Below are 22,380 nucleotides of genomic sequence, written 5' to 3' on the forward strand. Positions count from 1 at the left end.
GGTTGAGGAAGCCTGCTTTAATGTATGGGAGCTCAGTCATGAGCCCCCTCCTGCAGGTTAACAGAAGAACTTAAGAAGAGCCTGCTGAATCAGGCCAATGGCCCATCTAGTCCAGCTTCCTGTTCCCATAATGGCCAACCAGATGTCTGTGGGAAACTGGCAAGCAGGACCCAGCTTCAAGAGCATTCGTCCTTCTTGCGGTTTCCAGCAGTTGTTGTTCCGAAGCATTACTGCCTCCAACCTTGGAGGCAGAACACAGCCATCATGGCTACTAGCAACCAGTCACCCTCTCTTCCTCCATGAATATGTCCGATCCTCTTTTAAAGCCAGCCATAGGGATGGCCATCACTGCCTCCTGTGGGAGGGAGGTTGAAGTATTACCACCCATGCAATCCGCCTCATATCCCTTTTGGGTGCACCCGTAAGCAGCAGCAAACAACTTTTTCCTTAATATTTCCTCCCTCTGTTTTAAAATCTGTGTTCTCCTGTTTGTGTGTGTTACACAGCCGACCCTTTTGCGCAGCTTCCTAGAAACAACCAACCTTTCAGTGCACTCTCTTGAGGAGGCGGGGTGGAGAAGGGGGAGAGGAAGGAAAAGGTGTCGCAGGAGTGAAACTGCCAGATCAAAGCCGCTTCTTGGCTTGCAAGATGGCGCCTGCCACTCTCCCTTTCTCCTCTTGCATCCCGGCCTACCCTTTTTCTGTTGAAAGAAAGCTGGCGGCGGCTGCTTCTCTTTTGAATGAACAGCTGGAGAGCCTTATTTATATTAAAATGATAAAAGAGGCACGTGCCGCATATGGATTTTTTGTTGTTGTTGTTAAAACAAACAAGGAGCCTGTTGAAACGACCATGGGCTCTTTGTACTGGGGTTGACATCGGCAGCTGTGCGGTTCAGCTGCTTGTCCGTAAGTCCCATTCCGGCGACGTGTGTGTTTCGCAGTGAAATCTCAAAGTTCTTGGCCACCCAGTATCCTCCTGAGTTGTCCATGTGTCAAAACACGGGGGCTGAAAGCTAGACATTACAGAGATCGCTTGGATTGGAGGTTGGGGGGGGGGGAGAGAAATGCTGCCAAAAGTAGTAGTTCTCTCTTCTCCCCAGTCTCCTCTTCTCCCTTTCCCAGTAACTTTATAGCAGATGATGTCATCCCGTTGTAAGTTTTCCCTCTCCGCTTCATTGGCTGCTTTCGTTAGCATGGGCGGGGATGTTCACGCAGCAGGATGACATCACACTGTGCATTTTTAGCTTACCTGATAGGGGGGGGGGAAGATGCACTGGGCCACTGACGTCAGGGCCACCTTGCGACCATCATAATCAGTGGTGTGGTTAGGTAACTGTAGACCCTGGACTGAATGGTCTTCCACAATGAGAGCCCTTTTAATGGTTAAGTGCATTCATTGACTGGTAATGTGTATTTGCTTCAAAATAAGATGGTCCTCTTGCATGTGGGCCCACTCCTGCTCATGCTGCCAAGCACTGCAGCGCCCCTGATATCTGCCCCTAAGCCCCCCCCCCCCGATCCGGGCCCCATAGTTCATAATGTGCAGTTTCAACCCAAATCTCCAGAAGTCATGTCTTGGTGTCATGTTGGTTTCATATATGCACATGTCTTGCCATGTTTGCTGCATTGTTTTTGTAAGCCAGCTTGCAAACTTCATAATGATAATACTATATTTTTCAAAACACATAAAGCTATGCAGCTTGAATAGTTATAGTTTCTCTTACTTTGCTTAATTTAGTCTGAATATTTAATCCTTTCTAACAAAAAATGATGCAATTGATGCAAACTTTGTTAGTATGGGGAGCTGCAGGAAGCTATGGGGAAGCACTGAACTGCTGTTGGGCTGCAAATCTGATCTCTCCCCCATCCCCCAAATCTGGCGCCCTATTATTACAGTGGTACCTCTGGTTACAGACGCTTCAGGTTAGAGACGCTTCAGGTTACAGACTCTGCTAACCCGGAAGTAGTACCTCGGGTTAAGAACTTTGCTTCAGGATGAGAATAGAAATTGTGTGGCGGCGGCAGCGGGAGGCCCCATTAGCTAAAGTGGTGCTTCAGGTTAAGAACAGTTTCAGGTTAAGAACTGACCTCCGGAACGAATTAAGTTCTTAACCCGAGGTACCACTGTATTATTATTATTATTGGTAGCATTCTGCAGATTGCTACAGTCAGTCATTTTTATGCTCTTCTGGGGAATCATATCATTCTGACTGTTATATATTCAAATGCATTTTGTTTGTTTATTTTATTTTCCTAGATTTATGTACTGCTTAATCAATAAATAAATCTCGTAAGTGGTTTACATAAAACAGCATGAAATGCTCTTTTAAGAATAACAATAGAAGCAGACTTTGAAACAGTAAACATAATAAAATTATCAAAATCTAGATAAAACCAACAGTTAAAAAACCAAAACAAATGTACATAATAAAAAGACATGTTTGGGTAGCCTTGTGTAAGCAAAAATGTTTTTAGCAAGTGTCAGAAATTATATAGAGAAGGGGCCTACCCAATAACGATTGGCAGGGAGTTCTAGAGCATAGGCGCTGCCACACTAAACGATCCATTTCTCGCAAATGTGAAAAGAACAGTACATGGTGCTTGTCAAAGTGCTAGTTCTGCAGATTGAAGCTCCTGAGCAGCCACACATGGGCCAAGCGATGGGCCTTCAGATAAACTGCTCGGAAGCGGCTGTGGGCTTTGTATCCTAATCATAACTCCTTGAATTTGCTAGCTGGCCTAAATATGCTAGCCAACCCCGTGTTTTTTTTTATGTCTTTCAGCACCAGCCCTCCTTACTGTTGCGTGGACCTCCATTCTTTGCGAACTGGTGAAATGGTAAAATCCATACAGTTCAAAACCCCCATTTATGACCTGCACTGCAACAAAAGGTAAGCCCTTTTATCTTTGGATACTTTGCTCCATCCATCCCCCAACCCACTTGGCCATTTATATTTCATATTGCTGTCCATCATTGCCTTCCATGGGAGCAGCTTGGACCAAATGCAGTATTTTAAGCTGCACATTTGAGCCATAGGGCGTGGGGGGGGGGTGGAGGCAGGCCAACAAAGACTCCCCCAAAGATCTGAGTGATTCAGGCAGGTTTATAAGGGATGAGGCAGTCCTTAAGGTATCCTAGACCCAAGTTGTTAAGGCCCTTGTAAATCACTACACGTTCCTTAAATTTGGCCCAGTAACCTATGGGCAGCCGGTGCAAGCATTTAATCACCTGAGTTATGTGCTGCTGCAGCCAGTAGCCTCACTGCAGGATTTTGCACCAGCTGGAGCTGATTCCACGTGTGGTGTCTACTGTAGAGATCTAAAATGGCTTCCCAGCTGCTGTCCCCTTGAAATTTTTGTTTTGTTGTCATCGTCCTTGTGCTTCATGTCCTGATAATCATTTTAAGTGATTCATTACATAAACCCTATCCCACCCCCCTCCTCTTAATTCCATTGTATGGAGGGTGTGGGGAGGGGAACGGGGGACACACAAAACACTTTCAGCAAATAAGGCACGGCTGTTACGCCCGGCAGATTTGCAATAAAAATCAGCAATGTGATTATTTTTGAGGATGAAACACTTTTTAGATTAATATGCTGTGTGGTAGTGATGGATTTTCATTTTGAGTCACCGGGGAGAAAGGATGCTTTTAAAAAAATAAATGTAAATTGCAGGAGGCATAACACTGGTTTTATTAAAGAGGTACAAACCCTCTTGTGTTTTTCTGGCATCTCATAGGTGGAAAAGGGGGCACACACTACATTTGCAGTTCCTGCATTCTCACACCCAGGATTGCTACCTGAGATTTCACACACACACACATACCCCATCCCAAATAACTCAATCTGGTATTGGCCACAGAATTCAGCTTCTGTTCCCGCAGTGCCTGCTCCCTAAAATATGTCAGCAGCTTCATAACCAGCATTGCTCAGGAATTCTAAGAAACCAACAAACAAAAAATTGAGGTAGTCATTCCTTCACATCAGTGCAGTTTTGAAAGGTTCAGTCTGCCATCTTGAAGCAAAATGGCGCCCACCTTTATGTCTAAATATAGACAAAAACTTGCTCCTTGATCTCAGGAACCATCGTATAAAATTTGGTTATGGCCTCTTAAGAGGGGTCCAGATGCATAGAGAACAGACAACTTTCAATAATAGTGATTATCATAATTATAGTGACACACAGATCCCGCTTTACAAACACAGTACATTGCCCTGGAAATGGCTCGTTAGGCAAGTATTCATGTAATAAGTCAATGATTTCCATTGATTCCTATGTGAAATTTTCTAATTGTTTCCAACCATGGAATTTTGATGCCAACATGGGGCGGGGGGGAGATGGGAAAACCTAGAGAAAATGCTCTCTGATTTGTCCAATCACTCCATCTTCCTCCCTCAACCAATCAGCAAAAGGCAAACAAGGAAGTAAAAATTGCTTTCTGTTCAGATATTTGAACCTGTGGTTATATATTGAAGTTTGGGTAATGATTCTTTGTGTTCGGATAAGTGAATTTTTGCATAGTGAGCATTTGTAAAGTGGGATCAGTGTGTATTATTATTGTTATTATTGTTATTATACCCTATAGAAACCAGAATGTCTAAATCCTACCATTTCAGTTTTTAGTATCTTGATATTTCAGGTATTCTCCATTGTTGTTTTGTTTTTCGTTCCCAGGATCCTTGTTGTCGTCTTACAGGAGAAAATTGCTGCTTTTGACAGCTGTACCTTCACCAAAAAGTTCTTTGTCACAAGTAAGCATCCTGTTGAGCTCTGTTTCCCCTCCTCTTCTTCCTGAATGGTTGTGGTCGAATCAAACCCAACTTGGTCAGACTTGTTACCTGGCTTAGGTGACCTCCTTAAAAACAGAGTACTGCTTGCATGGTGGCCAAATCTGGGAGCTATTGTCGATCTGTTGGGGACCCAGTACTTGTAAAACCAAGGGGCATGACAAGGGGATTTGTCCTGCACAAGTCCATTTGAAAGGTATAAAATGGAGGTGACCCCCCCCCCCATGATGCTGGACTCAAATTCCCATCGGCCTCAGGTAGCATGAAGGGCCACAGGTTCATCATTCCTGGTAGGTGAGTTTTGCAAGAGTGGTGTGCTCTTACACAGTGCCAATCCATCCCCATTGGATTATTCCTGTTTGTTTTTTCTGGCTCCCAACCTGTTGACAATCCTCATCCTACTGCTGTAGGAATTAAAACGTGTGTTCAAAGTGTTGCTCCCAGATTTCTTCTGGTTTGAAATGGTTTTCTAATGGGATAATAGTTGCTTATTCAATGGGACGTATGCAAAAGGGATGCCATTAAGGAAGTGCACAATCTCTCCCCTAGTAATTCAGACCACTTATGATACTCCTCAAGCAAACTCATATTGGGCTAGAGATACCTTTTTCAAGTTTGGCAAACGTGGATGTTTAGAGAATGTTTGCTTCCTATAATGGAATCTGACGATGCAGAAATGACACCTTTTTACAGGTAAGCTTGGTTACCCCCGGCAGCAGGAACTTACTGGCGATGACCCTTTGAATCGCTCTGATCAGAAATACACCAGCGTTACTTAGTTGGCACTTCTGTTAACTTGCCTTGGTTGTAGATGGTTGGGAGTTGCTATTTCAGATTGTTTCCTGTTTTATACTGACTTGGCATTATTGGTCTATTTTTGTTTTTAAAAGCATTTTCTACTGCAAGGCAACAAGGTTGTGCCAGGGCACACTGTTTTTTAAAATATTATTTATTAGTTCAATAAATTTCTGTTCCACTCTTCATCATAAATAACCCCAGGGCAGTTTACACATATAGAATGTATTACTAAAATTATAAAACATGATATAACAGTTGTGGGGAACCTTTGGCCCACCACATGTGGCCGAACTGCAACTTCCATCATTCCTGGCCATTGACCATGCTTGCTGGTGCTGATGGGAGTTGTAGTTCAGCAGCATCTGGAGGGCAAGAGGTTCCCCTGCATGGGCTATATAGCAAATGAAGAGCAGTACTAAAATCCATACCAAGCAACAGCAGAAAGCAGTTATGTTTGACAAGGATTCATCAACTACCTTCAAGTGCCTTGGGGAAGAAAGATGTTTTCAACTGGTGGAGAAAGCTATACAATGTACACACTTGTCATATTTCTAATGGGAGGGAATTCTATACCTGGTGTGCCACCACAGTTAATGCATGATTTACCCCAGAAATGCTGGCAGGATCCCTAGTAGGGTCTGTTTTGCAGATTTTAGGGCCTAGCCAGATTGATATAGGGAGAGGCACTTCTCTTCTCTGAGTACTTAGGTGCAAAGTTGTTCAGTTTTTTTTATATAACAACAGCCTGAGTAGAGCTCAGTCACATGCATATGACAAGTGCAACTCTTGTAAAACTGACGTTATATGGTTGCAAAAAGTATGTGTCAACTTCCTTGAACTGTCTTCAAGGATAGCCCACCCCCCCCCAGCTTATTACAGCAGTAAAAATAGAAGGTTATTAGAGAATCTCGGTCCAGGAATGGCTATAGCTGGCAAACCATAGGTGGAGAAAAACGTAATGCATATCACAGATGCCACATGTACTGGATCTAGTACAGGCATAGGCAAACTCGGCCCTCCAGATGTTTTTGGGACTACAACTTCCATCATCCCTAGCTAACAGGACCAGTGGTCAGGGATGATGGGAGTTGAGGTCCCAAAATACCTGGAGGGCCAAGTTTGCCTATGCCTGATCTAGTAGTTCCCCCTCCCCAACTACAGAACTGCTCCTTTAAGGGGAGGTCATCCCTGTTAGGAGCAGATCATCTTCCTGCATCCTGGGCTTGTGAACTGCACTTCCTCACGATTCCATCTCAGTCGGTTGACTCTCATGCAGCCCATTACTGCCTCCAGTCCAGCAGCAGCAGCAGCAGCAGCAGCAGCAGCAGCAGCAGCAGCAGCAGCAGCACGGCCTTCCCTCATTCTGCTGACAAGGAGAAATAGAGCTGGTTGTCATCCACACATTGATGACAGCATGCTCCAAATCCCTGGATGACCTCACCCAGTGGATGTTAAACAGCATGGGGAATAAGATGAAACCGTGGCGGACTCCACTGCACAGGTGTCAGGTGGTTGAGAACTATTGTGTCATCAGAGGGGCTGCAGCATCCCTTGTTGCTTCTAAATCCATCAGAGCAGGAATCTGCAGTGCTGATTTCCCCACCACCTCTACCCCCAGCTGCAGTGACATCATTCTGAAACAGAAAGCAATGACACATTGGGATTCTTTGATGCTGCCCGCACCACAACTGATGGTTGAAACCCCCCTCCCAACAATATTTATTTTAGTGCAAACTGCCATAGCCTTGTAAACAAGCCTACGCATGTTCTAAGCCTGTAGATTTTTTGCTAGCCTGCTAAGGGGTTAGTGGCCTACAACTCTGGGCTGACCGTGGAATAGGATAAGGCCCCCTCTTCTGCAGCCAGCATAGAAATGCAAGCAATTAGTTTCTAAGCAGACTAGTAAAATTTGTATTCTGCCAAGGGGGCTGTCAGAAGGACAAATGGATTGCTGTGTCCAGAGTTGGCACACCTATGAGGCAAGGTGAGGTGGCTGCCTTGGGTGGCAGGATCCACAAGAGCAGCAGATCCCATCTCCAAGGAATGTATTGTCTGCTGCAACACTCCCCTTGGAGGCCAGATCTGCTTCCTCCTTGGTAGCTCCCCCGCAATGCTGCCTCTAGACAAATAGGAGGCACCGCTGGTCTCCTCCAACCCCTAAGGAGAAAATGGCAAGAGCTGTGCTTTGGGGTCTCCTGGGTTCTGCAACCTCCTTCAACTGTTGGATAAGGATGACTTGATTCCACGCCTGTGTTCCCAGTGTAGAACTTCACTCCCCGCTTCTTTACTTGCCGATGAGAGGCAACATTTTGTGGGTTCGCCTCAGGTGCCAAAACGTCTTGGTCTGGCCCTAGCTCTGTCCACCCTTAGCCAGCTTGCTGCATTTCTATGCTCCATTTCCAGACAGCACAGAAATCAAGCGGACTGGTTGGGGAGACAGAAATCAGCCCTGCTCACTTGCCTGCCTGGAATTCTGTGTCACCTATGATGTTCACATGAGTTGGTTCTAGAGATGGGGGAGAAATTAGATTCAGCTGCCATTTATAGGCGAGGTTCCCGGATTTGCAGTTTCTGAAGCAATCCACAAACCAAAGCGACAACCATACTTTGAAGTGCACACTTCTCTGAATTTTGTTGTGCTGTTCTCACGCCAAGTAATGAGTTCAAAAATAAATATGCTAGGGGAAAGTGTGAGTAGAAATGCATGTATTAGGGGAAATGTTGATGGGTTTTCATGAGGACTTAAAAAAATCCAATAACCTCATGTTGAAATGTGCAGAACCGATGATTGGAAAAGTGATAAATTGGAATGGACAGATTTGCCTGTCCCTAGCTGGTTCTGTATCAACTAGACTGAAGCGTACCTCCAGTTCTTAATGCGGAAAAGAACGACTGTGCACCAAGTTTGAGGAGGGTGCACTGCTTCTTTTATTTATGCTTTGAGCCTCCTTGAGGACACCACTGGAAAAGTAGGCTACATGTTTGTAAATAAATAAATCGGTGCATGAATTAGAATCCACATTTGCATGTCCCTGTCTTGTTCTGTGGGGAGACAACGGCATCTGAAGAAGGAGAGGAACTGAGGTCCACCCTGACAGAAGTCCCAACTTTAGTTTGTGTAAGCAGAAATCTGTCTTTTGCCCCAGATGTTAAATGTAAACTTTTCTGACCTTTTGAAGAGGATGAACTAGGCTAGCCTTAATGTATATTTGTTTGCTTATCGTGGTCCCCTCTCTGCATGCTGGAACCCAAGCTTACTTTAGAAGTAGGTTTGGTTGTCCTTAAAAGGAAAAATATAGCTAAATAAGCTTAGAATTTAGTGGCAGGAGGGGGTGTGTGTGGAAATGCCTTGAATTTACTTAGTCTTTGCATTACATTGTTTTGCTCTTTGTGTGTGTGTTTAAAGCTTAAAGCAGCTTCCCTTTCTTCAAAGGGGGGAAAAACAGCATTCGTGGAGTAATCTGAAAGTTACCAATAGGTGTCAGTTTCTCCCCACAACATGGCCTTGAGATCCGCTTTCCTGTTTGCTGAAGCCAAAGCAGCAGGGAAACTAGCCTTGATTTCAAGGCATTACATGGTTCTTCCATGGCTGCTAATAACATTTTCTGAATTAAAGTGTGAAATCAGATCTGTATGGGGTACTTCCTTTCCTGCCCCCTCAGATTTTGTGGGGAAATAAAATCCCTTCCTGATTTTATTGCCTTACTTTCTTAGTCTTTTCCCCCACCCCCTGCCCTAAAGTAAGTTGTACATAATCACATCTCTAAAAACTTCTGAACAGCGTAGAGTTTGAAAGGCCATCTATCTAGCCTTTAGGCATGGAGGCCCACCCACCCATTTACTAACTCACACCCCTGCCCCCTGGCAACACGATGGCTATATTTTACATCCAGTTTCGGAGGCAGTGTACTACCGAATTCCAGTTGCGGGGATTGCAAACAAGAGGGTGTGGATGTGTTGATCTGTCAATTTTGGTTTCTCTCAGGTTTTTGCCCATATTGGGCAAAAGATTCCTGCATTGCAGGGGGTTGGACTAGGCGATCCTCATGGCCCCTTCCAACTATGATTTTATTGTTTTCTCATGAAAGTCCACCAGCATTTTAACTACTTATTTCTCCAAATATAGTCGTACTTTGGTCGTAGAATGCCTTAGTACTCGTACATTTCAGCTCCTGAACAATCGAAACCCGGAAGTGAGCGTTCCGGTTTTCAAACTTTTTTTGGAACCTGAACCTCCGATGGGGGGTTCCGCGGCTTCTAATTGGCTGCATGAGCTTCCTGCAACCAATCAGAAGCCGTGCTTTGGTTTCTGAATGTTTTGGAAGTCGAACAGACTTCCAGAACGGATTCTGTTCAACTTCCAAGGTACGACTGTACACTCATTTTCTGTTTGCAGATTTGCCTCACGTTCAGACATTTGCTAAGCAACATCCCTAATGTAATTCCTTTTATAAAATGTTATTTTCAACAGTAGATGCCAGTGTATGCACTCTTCCCCATAATCTAGCTCAGTGTTGTCTACACTGACTGGTAGCGGCTCTCCAGGGTTTCAGGCAGGGGTCTGCCTCGCAACCCTATCTGGAGATGCCGGGGATGGAACCTGGGACCATCTGCATGCAAGGCAGATGCTCTACCAATGAGCTACAGACTGTGTGTGTGTGTGTGTGTGTGCGCGCGCGCGCGCAAGTAGAACTTTCTGAACCTTTAGAAAGGAAAACTCTAGGGTGGGGGGGGGTAACTGTACCAGACTTGGATATGGGTGCCTCAAATTATAACCAGTTTGTGACCAACTCTTCTTCAAAAGTTTCAGATTTTAGCAATCTTCCAGGTTTTGAAAACTTTTTAATAGTGGCATATATGCTTATGGTCTGAGCTGGAGGTTTCCCCCTTTAAAACTTTCTTTATTGTAGTTTAATCAGGAATTCTTAAGCCTGTTTAAAAACAACAACAACCCTGAGATCTCATTTGATTTTTGTAGTCTGTGTTCAAGGGGACCAATAGATTCTGACAGTTTGATGCGGTGGCAACGTGGTGCAGTCACCAAGAATTGCTGCTGTTTGACCCGAAGAGCGGATTTTGAAGTCTCCCACTTGCTTTAGCTATGGATTTCCACTGGGATGGGGTGAAGAATAGAAGGGGCTCTATCCGTACAAGATGCTGAGCTGCAGTCTTGGCACACATCCAAACATTGACAAGGCTGTGGTACCACATCAAGCAACACTAACTCTGTGCTAGAGCAGCGGCTTTGTTCGCAGAAAGCCCCTGGTTCAATCCTTGGCATCTTCCAGTGGAGGTGGCAGAGAGATTTCTTATCTGAAACCCTGGAAAGCTGCTGCCAGTCAGTGTAGACAACACTAAGCCAGTGGTCTGACTTGGTATAAGGCAGCTTTGTACATTCATTTGCTGGAGATGTTCCTACCTGGAGAAGTCAGGAACGGAATATTTTCCATGCAAAGTATTCCGTCTGCCACTGAGGTTTGGCCTTTCTTCTCAAAAACTTCCAAGTCCTCGTGGTTCTGAATGAATGATTAATTAATTAAAAGAGGGACATAGGCAGCTGAATAAAGGATAAAATAAAAGAGGAACACAGAATCAGACCATTGGTCCACCAAACACAGGACTCTGGGGTTTCAAGCATTCCCAGCCCTACCAGGAGATGGCTAGATATCAAATGTGGGACCTTCTGCATGCAAAGCATATGTTCTGCCCTTAAGGGGGTGTGTTATTAGATGGGGTGGCCACCTGATGAGACTTGATCCCGTGGCTTTAAGGCAAGAAGTCAATTGCCTTAACCCTCTCTGACTGCCTGTTGTTAATTTATGGTGCTCTTTGTCTATTCTTCCTCTGCCGCTTAATGGTCCTCTGAAGAACATCCCATTTCCCCCACAGTGATTAGGATGGCTGGAGGAAGTGGAGAAGAGGCACAGAGACACATTTATCAAAAGTAAATAAACGGCTGTTTGGTGCATCAGTTTCCTGCTATGACAGTGCCGGTGCAACTGCCAACTACTCATCCTAGAAGGGGGGGAGGGTGGCTCTTCTCCCCTTGGAAGAGACCAGGCGATTTGGACATGGTGATACAGCAGCAGTGGCTCTGTGTCCAACAGCCAGTGCCGGCACCACTTTCCCCTGACTCTTGTCAACCTCATGTTGATGATGTGCTCTTAGTCTCCGGGGAGGAAGACGATGGCTGAAGCCATTATCTGGCACCAAGTTTCTATTGATGCAATACATCTGAGTCCCCAAAGAGGCTCTTTTCTTAGAGAATTTAGTCAGTCTGCTTACTGCGTTCTATATATTTTTTTTTTAAAAAATGATGATTCTGCTCTTGATATGTCAAGATTGTGCAGTTCCATGGTTTATTAATGTGCCGGACTTTTGTGTGTGGGCGCTAGCAAGACCCCGCTGTGAGTCCCCCCCCCAAATGTCCTACGCCAAAGATGTCTCAAGAATTCATGCTGCTCACACTGAGAACCACTGTTTTGAATTCAGCACCTTACCTTGAATTGTGCCTATTACCATCTTAGAAGCCTAGGGAGCTGTCCTGTGCTTAACTAGCTCAGTATTGCCTCCTCTGACTGGCAGCAGGTCTCCCAGGGGGCATCCCTAGCTCTACCTGAAGAGGCCAGGGATTGAAGCTGGGACTTAAGTATGCAAAGCAGATGCCCCACTACTGAGCTACTGTCTGTGCCCTAAAAACAAAGTAAGAGTCTAGTGCTCATGGCTTTAAATATAGGGCTGACTTAAGAACATTTTGTTGTTGTTGTTGTTGTTGTTGTTTAGTCGTTTAGTCGTGTCCGACTCTTCATGACCCCATGGACCAGAGCACGCCAGGCACTCCTGTCTTCCACTGCCTCCCGCAGTTTGGTCATACTCATGCTGGTAGCTTCGAGAACACTGTCCAACCATCTTGTCCTCCGTCGTCCCCTTCTCCTTGTGCCCTCCATCTTTCCCAACATCAGTGTCTTTTCCAGGGAGTCTTCTCTTCTCATGAGATGGCCAAAGTATTGGAGTCTCAGCTTCACGATCTGTCCTTCCAGTGAGCACTCAGGGCTGATTTCCTTCAGAATGGAAAGGTTTGATCATCTTGCAGTCCATGGGACTCTCAAGAGTCTCCTCCAGCACCATAATTCAAAAGCATCCATTCTTTGGCGATCAGCCTTCTTTATGGTCCATCTCTCACTTCCATACATCACTACTGGGAAAACCATAGCTTTAACTATATGGACCTTTGTCGGCAAGGTGATGTCTCCTTGACATTAGAACATTTGAAGCTGCCTTATAAAGAGTCGCTCCCATGGTCCATCTAGGTCAGTATTCTCTGCATGGATTGGCAGCAACTCTCCAGGTTTTCAGATGGAGAGCCCTCCCAGCCCTACATGGAGATGCTGGGGATTGAACCTGAGACCTGGTACAAGGAAAGCAGACGCTCTGCCACTGAGCTGCAACCCTTCTCTGTAAACCCCCAAGGCTCAGGTATAGCATGCTCTTTTATGTGGCCAGCATCCTTCAGTAGCTGAGCAGTTGCATGTGAACACTGTTTTTTTGGATGCCTCCCTGAAAGGAAGACAGAGCGCTTCTGCTGGCTGGCCTGCTCGGAATTAAAAACCTTACCAGAGACGGAATAGTTTGCCTTTTAAAGTTTGGACCGTCTTGCAGGGGTGAATGTTGTTGCAGCTTCCCGGTGCAGCTGTCTTTGATTAGGAAACCACTTTAAACTCCACTTGCCCTGTTCGTTTTGAGTTTTGAAAGGCTTTGTCACAGGCAGCCAGGCGGTTGGAGGATGTCTACACGCTGAGCGCACCCTGTCTGCTTCTAACACTTTTTTTAGACATGGAAACACTCCTTGGCAAAAATAAATACACACACAATACACTTTCCCCCTGAATTAAGGTTGGAGGTGCTCCTGCACCTGGAAAGGTTTGCTTCTAGAAAGCATGAGAGTAAGAATTTGCTGTCGCCAGGGTAGTGCAATACATACACACATATCTTAGGGGTTGCCTTTGGCTGGTCACCAGACCAAAGCCCGTGGCGCTTACCTAAGGCCAGAAGCACAGCAAGACCAGGCCTGACTCCAGCATGATCCTAGAATTGTAGAATTGAAAGGGATCCCAAGGGTCATTTAGTCCCCCTGCAACTCAGGAATAACCATTTGGTTGCATCTGTAACATACTTTTAAAGCGCATTCTCTCCCACCCCATACACCTCAAGGAAACCTGGGAACTGTAGTTTGTTAAGGGTGCTTGGAAGTGTAGCTAAACTCCCAAGATTCTTTGGGAGGTAGGTGTAAATATGCCTTAAATGTATGGTGTCTGACCAGTGTACCTGTAACGAAAAGTTACAGTGCATCCTTACATCATAGCAGGAGTCCTCCTGTTCAGGGTTGCTTTCAGTGATACCCTTCTCCAGGTTACACCATCCTGGTCCTCTCCTTCCTGACAGTTCCATAGCTGTTGCATGTGATCAGTCCTCTTTGAGCCATTTTGCTGTTGTTTGCCACCTTAGACTTTATTTTAATTTTTTTAAGTACTCTTGCAGACTTTGGGGCTCCCCTGAAGGGGAGTCTCAAACAGATCTCTCTCTGCTCTGCTTCCTTTATGATGTGTCTAGCCTCTTAGGGAAGTGGCGAGGACTGTAGGAGCCGACTCCTAGGGACCAAGGTTGCTTTGGCTCTCCAATAAAATATCTGAGGGGGCAAAGTTGAGAGGAATTCCCATTCAAATGGTGGGGTGTGTGCGCACGCCACATCATGTGATTGTGCAGGGCAGGGCTCACCTGGGCTCCGCCAATATTTTACTAAAATTGGCACCCCTGGTAAGGACTCTCAGACTTGGGAGCTGATTGTGGTGTTCCAGGCCTCTCCATCTGTACCCCAAGACTCCCTATACACCATCGCCCTCCTAGGCCACAGCCATCTGGCCTTGCTGCACAGTAGCTTGCTACAGTAAGAGTTTCAGCCATTGCCCAGCCCACCCCTGGCCCTGCTCACCACTGGCATGCAGCCCCAGGGAACTTACTCACAAGGGGAAGTGGCCCTCTGGCTGAAAAAGGGTTCCCTGCCCCTGCTTAGGGAGAAGAGGAGTTGTAAGAGGCTGAAAAGGAAGAAGACAGGGGCTTGCTCTAATGCACCCCCCAAAAGACAATGTTATGGGGGGGAGAATGCTACTGGGGTAAAGGTACCCCTGCCTGTACAGGCCAGTCGTGACTGACTCTAGGGTTGTGCGCTCATCTCACTCTAGAGGCCGGGAGCTGGTGCCATCCGAAGACACTTCCGGGTCACGTGGCCAGCGTGAAGAAGCTGCACTGGTGAGCCAGCACCAGTGCCGCACACGGAAACGCCGTTTACCTTCCCGCTACAAAGCGGTACCTATTTATCTACTTGCACTTAGGGGTGCTTTCGAACTGCTAGGTGGGCAGGAGCTGGGACCGAACGACGGGAGCTCACCCCGCCGTGGGGATTCGAACCGCCGACCATATGATCAACAAGTCCTAGGCACTGAGGTTTTACCCACAGCGCCACCTGCTGTTATGGGGGGGGGAGAGAATGCTACTGGGGTAGTGGTGGTCTAAGGCACAAGAAAGTCCCTGGCCAATACTCCCTGGTGTCTCCAGCCCCAAGGATCCCAATTGGCAGGGCTGAGAAAGACCTCTTTCTGCCTGAGACCCTGATGAGCCAAGTAGATAATCTTGGGGCTAGATGAGGGTGGCTGGGTGTTCAGGAGAATGTTTGGATGAAGTCTCTTAGACTTTGGCTTCGTCTGGTTCTCATAATGCTCTTGCCAAAACTGCACCAGGAATTAAGGGTCTCCTCTTGGCAGGGTCCAGGTTGGAGGCCTTGGGGAGGAGGTCAAGGGCAGATCTAAACAAGAGGAAGTCTTCAGAACAATGGAAGATGCGACGGCTCTGGGAGAGTGGTGGCATTTCTATACAGCTTTTCATCTCCAAGGGGATTCTGTAAACACATTTGCAAGCTATATTACTTCATAGTCTTTATAAACAAGTTTAATTTATCCCTTTCTTTTTGGAGGAACAAACAAAATATTAGTTGAAAGGATTCGGCAATTTGTTTTTTTCTGTCTCCTGGGAATAAACAGTGTCATGCAACAAAAGCGTCCCCTCCTATCCTTTATTTACCCTGTTCCCGTTCTACACCTCTGTTTGTCTTGATCTGTTCCCATTTTGGTTGGATTATCTGGCTGATGCAGGGTGGTGGCGCCTTATGGGGAGAGTATAAAGACCTTTGATCTTGAACATGTTGATGTGCTTCTGTGTGCATAGTTCTTTCTTTCTTTCTTTCTTTCTTTCTTTCTTTCTTCTTAATGTTCATGCAGTTTGATTAACTGTAATAGTTTGGCAAAGTTTATTAGTAGTTCTGTGGGCGCACCAGACATCTTAAGGGGTGGCAGAGCACATGCTTTGCAGCCAGACAGTTCATAGACGCTACTTGCCTTCACCCATGCTCAGTCTTACTGAGCTCCTGCAGCTTGGTGGTGGGGCACAGGTCTCATTTTCAGCCTCCAGTGAAAAGCATCTCAAATTAGCACCATTAGGAATGACGTCTCCCTGAGGCCACAGAATTCTGGACTGAATAGTCCAGTGCAAGGCATGATCCTAAGAGCATGAGTATGACATCATATAGCCCTGCTGCATGGGTGTAGCCAGGGTTTATTTTAGGAGGGCAGGCATTATGTTGGGGGCAGAACCAAGTATTTAGAGACATACATACTCCCGTGGAGGCAGAACCTGGCCATTGTGGCTAGGAGATAGTTCAGTAACTAGTCCACCATTCTGTCTTCAGCAGCAGCCAGCCAGATGCCTCTGGGAGCTTTCAAGTCAGGTGTGAGGGTGATGCCTTCTGCTATTGCTTGTGCCTCCTCCAGCATTTGATGTAGGCTGCCTCTGCATACACACGTTCCTTGACTAATAACCATATAGTGATACATTAGCAACAGATTGTATTCAACCAAGTGTTACCAAGAGTAGACCTATTGAAATTAATGGACCTAACCTTGTCATGTTCCTTAAATTCATGCCTTCAAACACCCAATTCTCAGATGTTGAAGTTAGCTCTCAATTCTCAGATGTTGAAGTTAACCCCACCCCCCAGATGTAGACATAATGCTAACCATGGTTTGTTACAAAAAGTGATTCCTTTGTGATAGGAGAGGAGGTTAGAAGTCTTCTGGGTGCTCTTGCTCTCTTGACCATGGTTGGGAGATCAAGCAGTGTTGAGTACCCACTGGGCTGGGAAGAGGCAGACAATTATTTTTATTTCTTTTGAAAAAGAGAAACCAATCCACTGACATGTTCATTAGAAGGGATGGAAGAGAACCGTCTACAGAAAAGGCTTTTTCAAGAAACCCAAAACCAATCTAAGTGGGACAAGATGAAGAGAATGATAGATGTCATTGGCATATATTTTAAAAGCCATATAAAATGGATATGGCAAGAAGGGAATTGTATAAAAGTCTCTCTTCCCTCTTCCTCTTGTTCTGTTTGGGGTAAAGGGGGTATAAGTCACTTTAACAGTGTATCAGCTTACCTTGCCTATTGAGAGGATGGGTCAAATGTCCCTTTAAGCTTATGTGGGGCCAATGTAATGATATATAGGACAGTCCAAACTGGAGACAGTCTGTGGCTTCAGACCTCCTTGAAGCAAATCAGTGCTCCCCCCACCTCCCCAAATGTACAAATCTGAAAGGCTTTATGATGAGGACTGCTATTCCTCTGAGCAGGTAAAGCAGGCTAAATGACCCACCATTTTTTTTTAAACAGCCTTGATAGCCTACTGGGAAGCCTGATGGGAAGTTACTCAGAGGGTCTGGAGCAGAACTGATCCCAATGCCTTGACCAGCCTTGAAGTTATGAAAGCTTGAATACTGGGTAGGGGTCGTACATGGAAAAAGAGAAGGCTTTGTTCAATATTAGTCATACTCAGAGTAGACCCATTGAAAGTAATGGACATGACTAACTTAGGCAAATTAATTTCAGCTGGGTGTCCTCTGAGTAAAACTTAGTTGGATGCAGCCCATCACCTTGCACCATTCCGTTCATGGGACAGAATAACATAATTCGTGTTGATGAAGTTGCATGAATTATACCAAATCCTGGAGTCCAGTGACTGCATGTTTAACTACAGCAAGAATGGGAAACTTCTTTTTCTGCCTGAAGGCCACACTCCCTTCTGGGTAACCCTCCAGGGGCTGAATGCAGGGCCAGAAACAGAAGCACTAGCTGGGGCTGATGGGAACTGGAGTCCAGCAATAGCTATGGTGCAGTCACAGGTTCCTCATTCTTGAACTAATGCAGCATCCTTTATAATGGGAAACTTTGTGGCTATACCTTCGTTTAAGCTCAAATTTTCCAGTGGAAAAAGGAAACTGAGATAAACACCCATGCAGCTTCTGGTTTCCCCTGTATTTTGTTGTTCATAAAAAAGTCTGTTCCAGTATTCTCAGTGTTCCTTTCCCCCCAACAGGCTGCTATCCTTGCCCAGGGCCAAACATGAACCCCATAGCTCTAGGAAGCCGGTGGCTGGCTTATGCAGAAAATAAGGTAAGAACTCAAATGCTTAAAGGTACATTTAGGTACATTTACTATAGTTCTGTAATTGCAGGAACGTTGGCAAGGATGTTAAGCCTCCTAGTGGTTCCCTTGCTATCATAATTGTGATTTATTATGCTATCAGCGTGCGTGGTGCTTTGTGACCTAAGGAGCTTACAGTCTACATTGCCACAGCGAGGAAGCCAAGTGATGGAAAGATGGGGAGAGAGGGGGAAAGGTAACAGGATGAAGACGCGTGTCCTTTTGTTTCCGTTGGATATGGTGCCAAATGCCTTCTAGGGTTGCTATACATCCAGAATTTCCCAGAAATACTGTAGGACATGCAGTAGGAAGCAGTGTCCGGGTGGAAATCTGCAAAATGCCTTGGAAAATCCAGGTGTATGGCAACCCATGTTGGCAGTGCCGTTTTTGCCAATTTTCCTTAGAAAAAGTTAAAAAATGTCATTTCTTTGCAATTTTGAAGCTCAAGAACTTGGGGGAAAGTTTTAAAAAGCTCACTTTTCACTTTTTGAAATGTGGCAACCCTAGCCTTCACAGAATAAATGCAAGGGGAACATACATGGAAAAACCCACTCATCCCTGGCCTGCCATAAAATAATAGGCATTTTGCTAGTGAGATATAATTATAGAGGCATGTCTGTTCATGGTTGTAAGGAAGCTCCTTATGATTAGGTTATACAAACAGGAAATAAAAGTGGGATCTGCAACAAAATGCTGCAGCATGGCAGGGTGCTCCTGTTCAGGTTTCCAGCTGCTTCATTCCATTCTTTCCTCCCCCTTTCCATTCTAGCCCTCCTCCAACAATCAGCCATGACTCCATGGCTGCTGTGCACTCTCAGTCCTCATTGGGCTATTTTAGAAGGATTTATTCCCTCTTCCGCCAATATTTCCTTGGGATTCCTGCTGGTGCTTTCCTCTTGTATGTGGACGGAGCCATTTTGGCTATGTAAGGACCTGCGCGAGCTCAGTGCAAATGAGTCAATGCTTCAACCCAACTTGCTTTTCCTGCCCAATCCCCTGTTAAATCAAAATATCTTTTTAGCTATATGGTGCTTTTTCACAAGCTTACCCTTTCTAAACCTTAAAAACATCTATATTTCAGAATATGTGGTACCCTTCTGTCCTTGGCATGCCAACGGCTTCAAGTTGTCATGGATCTGAGTCTCACTTAAAGGCACTCAGTTTATGTTGTGAGAGGGCTGCCAGCTTTGTATCTTTTCCCTCTCACCAATTTCCCCATTATAAAGTTATTGTGTGTGTGTGTACACACACAATACACACACATATAAAAGGCAGAGTACCTGACAGTCTGGGTGACACCCAAAAGATTATTTTAAAAGGGGGAGAGAGGAGAAAAACATTAACAGTTTCTTGAGGTTTTGGGGGCTGTTTGTTTTTGTGCGATCTGTATGAAAAGAGGAGTCCAAGGAAGGATTCTACGCCCGCAAGAGGCATCTAAACGTGTCAGAATTGACTTTGCAGTTGACTAGGAGTGACACTGGCACTCTCCCTCTTTCTTCTCAGCTGATCCGGTGCCATCAGTCTCGGGGTGGGGCCTGCGGAGACAACATCCAGTCGTACACTGCCACAGTCATCAGTGCAGCCAAAGTGAGTATGTCAGCAGCCACTGGGGTTGGGCTCGTGTCGTCGTTTTTCATTTTAATTGATGGATTTGAAACTTTTTTTCTTTAAGCGCAGATCAGGTTTTCAGAATGGTGCATAGGATAAAACAAATATACAAGAGCAACAGTCCACTCCGCCCTGAAAACAGATTCTGAAACTTCTTTTAAAAATACTGAAACTTGCTGTAGCCCTAGAGTGAGGAATATCAGGCCAAAGGTGGCCCCCGGGACCTTTCTGTCTGGCCCTTGGATGTCTCTCCAGGACATACCCCTCACTGATCCTTCTTCACATCCTCCTTGAGTGTTTTTGCCTGGCTGGACTGTGTCCTTGAACTCTGATAATAACTTATGTCAAAGGCTTGTTTGGTGGATAACACAAGGTCATCCCCTACCTGCCAATCTGGTCACCCATGAAGTTCACTGGGTAAAGCAGCTCTCAGGCTGTTATCACACAGGGTTCTTGTGGGGATGAAATGGGGCGAGGGAGTTGTGTAAGCCACTCTGAGCTCCTTGGAGGAAGGGTGGGATATAGTAATGAACAAGTGTAAATAAAGAAGTGTAAATGTTGACAGAGAATGTAAGAATTTTTACTGTCATAGGGACTAGCAACTTGGTTTAAAGAATACGAAAGTTTAAAGAATACGAAATCCGTCTGCACCGATTGCTGCACCCTAGTGCTGTGAAATATGTGCATTCCTATGTAAATTCTGTTTTCACTAACAACAAAAACAAAATTGCAGTGTTGGTCAGCAAATGCTTGGCTCTCGCAGGCTCTACTGATTATAACTTGCCAGCTTCTCACTTTGCGAGAGAAAACATGGTGGTTTTGAAGAAGAGGGATCAGAAAGGGAGTTTTCAATTGGAGAGGCCTGGCTGACCTCAACAAAACAACAACTCCAGAGAAACCCACAAAGGGAGGCAGAGGTCATGCAATTTCCTTAGGAAAAACAAATAAAGCCTTAAAAAGGAAAAGAAATGTGTGTACCATAATGATGACTGCCAATGCCAATGGAGCCACGGATAAATGGGGAGAAAAATCACAGGTTTTGTATTGCTCAGGGCAAATGTGGACCTCCCTTCCTATGAGTTGTGGGTGGGGATATTGTGTTGAACTTTTGCAGTCTGTCAAGTTCTTCACTATTACTGGAACAGATGGATCAGCTGGGTATTAGGAACATAGGAAGCTGCCTTATTCTGAATCACACCATTGGACCATCTAGCACAGCATTGCCCACACTGACTGGCAGCCCTCCAGGGTTTCAGACAAGGGGCATCTCCCAGTCCTACCTGCAGATGCTGACGATTGAACCTGAGACCTTCTGGATGCAGAAAAGATGCTCTACCACTGAGTACAATCCCCCCCCTTTTGGTAGCCTAGCTTTATTTTCCCATTCCTCTTCCTTTCCTCCATGCCCTATGACGAGAATATTCAGGGAGGGGAGAATTCAGCTTCTAGGCTGGGAGACACTCGGAAGCCTCAAAGTGCTTCCAGAGGCTGTTACCCTTTACCCTTCCCTGAGTTCCAGCAGAATAGGAATTGTGAAAGCATATTCTCATTTTGTCCCAGTTTCTGGGGAAACCCAGGAGCAGTTCTGGGGAAAGCCAGGAGGCAGTGCGGTGTAGTGGTTAAGAGCAGTAGACTCATAATCTGGTGAACCGGGTTCGATTCCCCGCTCCTCCACATGCAGCTGCTGGGTGACCTTGGGCCAGTCACACTTCTCTGAAGTATCTCAGCCCCGCTCACCTCACAGAGTGTTTGTTGTGGGCGAGGAAGGGAAAGGAGAATGTTAGCCGCTTTGAGACTCCTTTGGGTAGTGATAAAGCGGGATATCAAATCCAAACTCTTCCTCACTACTTCTGACTAGGGATGGAGGAGAAATTCAATGCAGTTCACATTTAAAGGCAAAGTTCACCTAATTCGCACTTACCGAAACCATACATGAAACGAACCACAGCCATCTTTTGAAATTGGCACTTCTGTGAATTTTGCAATGCCGTCCTGCAGCAAAACAATGTGTCCAAAAATGCAAATACTGGGATGATATAAAAATGCATACATTAGAGAAATCAGCATACCAAAATGCATTATATTAGGGGAAATTACTTTGCAGAAATGTGTACATTAGGAAAAACTGCCTACAAAAATGATGTTATGAGAAATTTCCACATAGGTGTTGATGAATTTTCATGCACACTGTTTTTTGTTTTTTTAATGCAAACTGATTTGGAAGTGTGGAAAACTGAACATAGTATTTGAGAAAAAAATGAAATCTACAGGTTCAGCCACCCCAACTGCCAGTTTTGGTGGCTCATGGTGGAGGGGAGATTGAAACCAGGAACTTAGTGTTAGCCACTTCTCAAAGCCAGCTGTCATGCTATAATGCCACAACATGGCATCGCATTAATGGGAAACCAGACATTTAAAAAAAATATAAACAAAATCTGTTGTTTTTTTTAAATGCAGACAGTGGTGTTATGTTATCAGCATTTTTAACAGAAGTCCTTTTACGTTTATTTCCGTTGACGACGTGATAGGCTAAAAGAAGGGTGTTCTTCTGAATGTCAAACAGCAAATCTACACACCCAGGTTTCCATGTCACTCAATAACA

At 45.3% G+C, this 22,380-nt stretch overlaps 1 protein-coding gene across 6 annotated transcripts in view; it reads left to right on the top strand.

Moving 5' to 3' along the window:
* BCAS3 (BCAS3 microtubule associated cell migration factor) overlaps positions 1–22,380 on the top strand; it is a 454,783-nt gene that overhangs the window by 54,023 nt on the left and 378,380 nt on the right. For all 6 annotated transcript variants that reach the window (XM_083714443.1, XM_083714445.1, XM_083714447.1 and 3 more), the window contains exons 8-11: positions 2,783–2,890; positions 4,675–4,751; positions 18,064–18,140; positions 19,674–19,757. In XM_083714443.1, the coding sequence (XP_083570569.1) occupies positions 2,783–2,890; positions 4,675–4,751; positions 18,064–18,140; positions 19,674–19,757 (346 nt within the window). The remainder of the gene's footprint in view (positions 1–2,782; positions 2,891–4,674; positions 4,752–18,063; positions 18,141–19,673; positions 19,758–22,380) is intronic.

Source organism: Podarcis gaigeae, assembly GCF_964106915.1.
Source record: "Podarcis gaigeae genome assembly, chromosome: 15".
NCBI lineage: Eukaryota > Metazoa > Chordata > Lepidosauria > Squamata > Lacertidae > Podarcis > Podarcis gaigeae.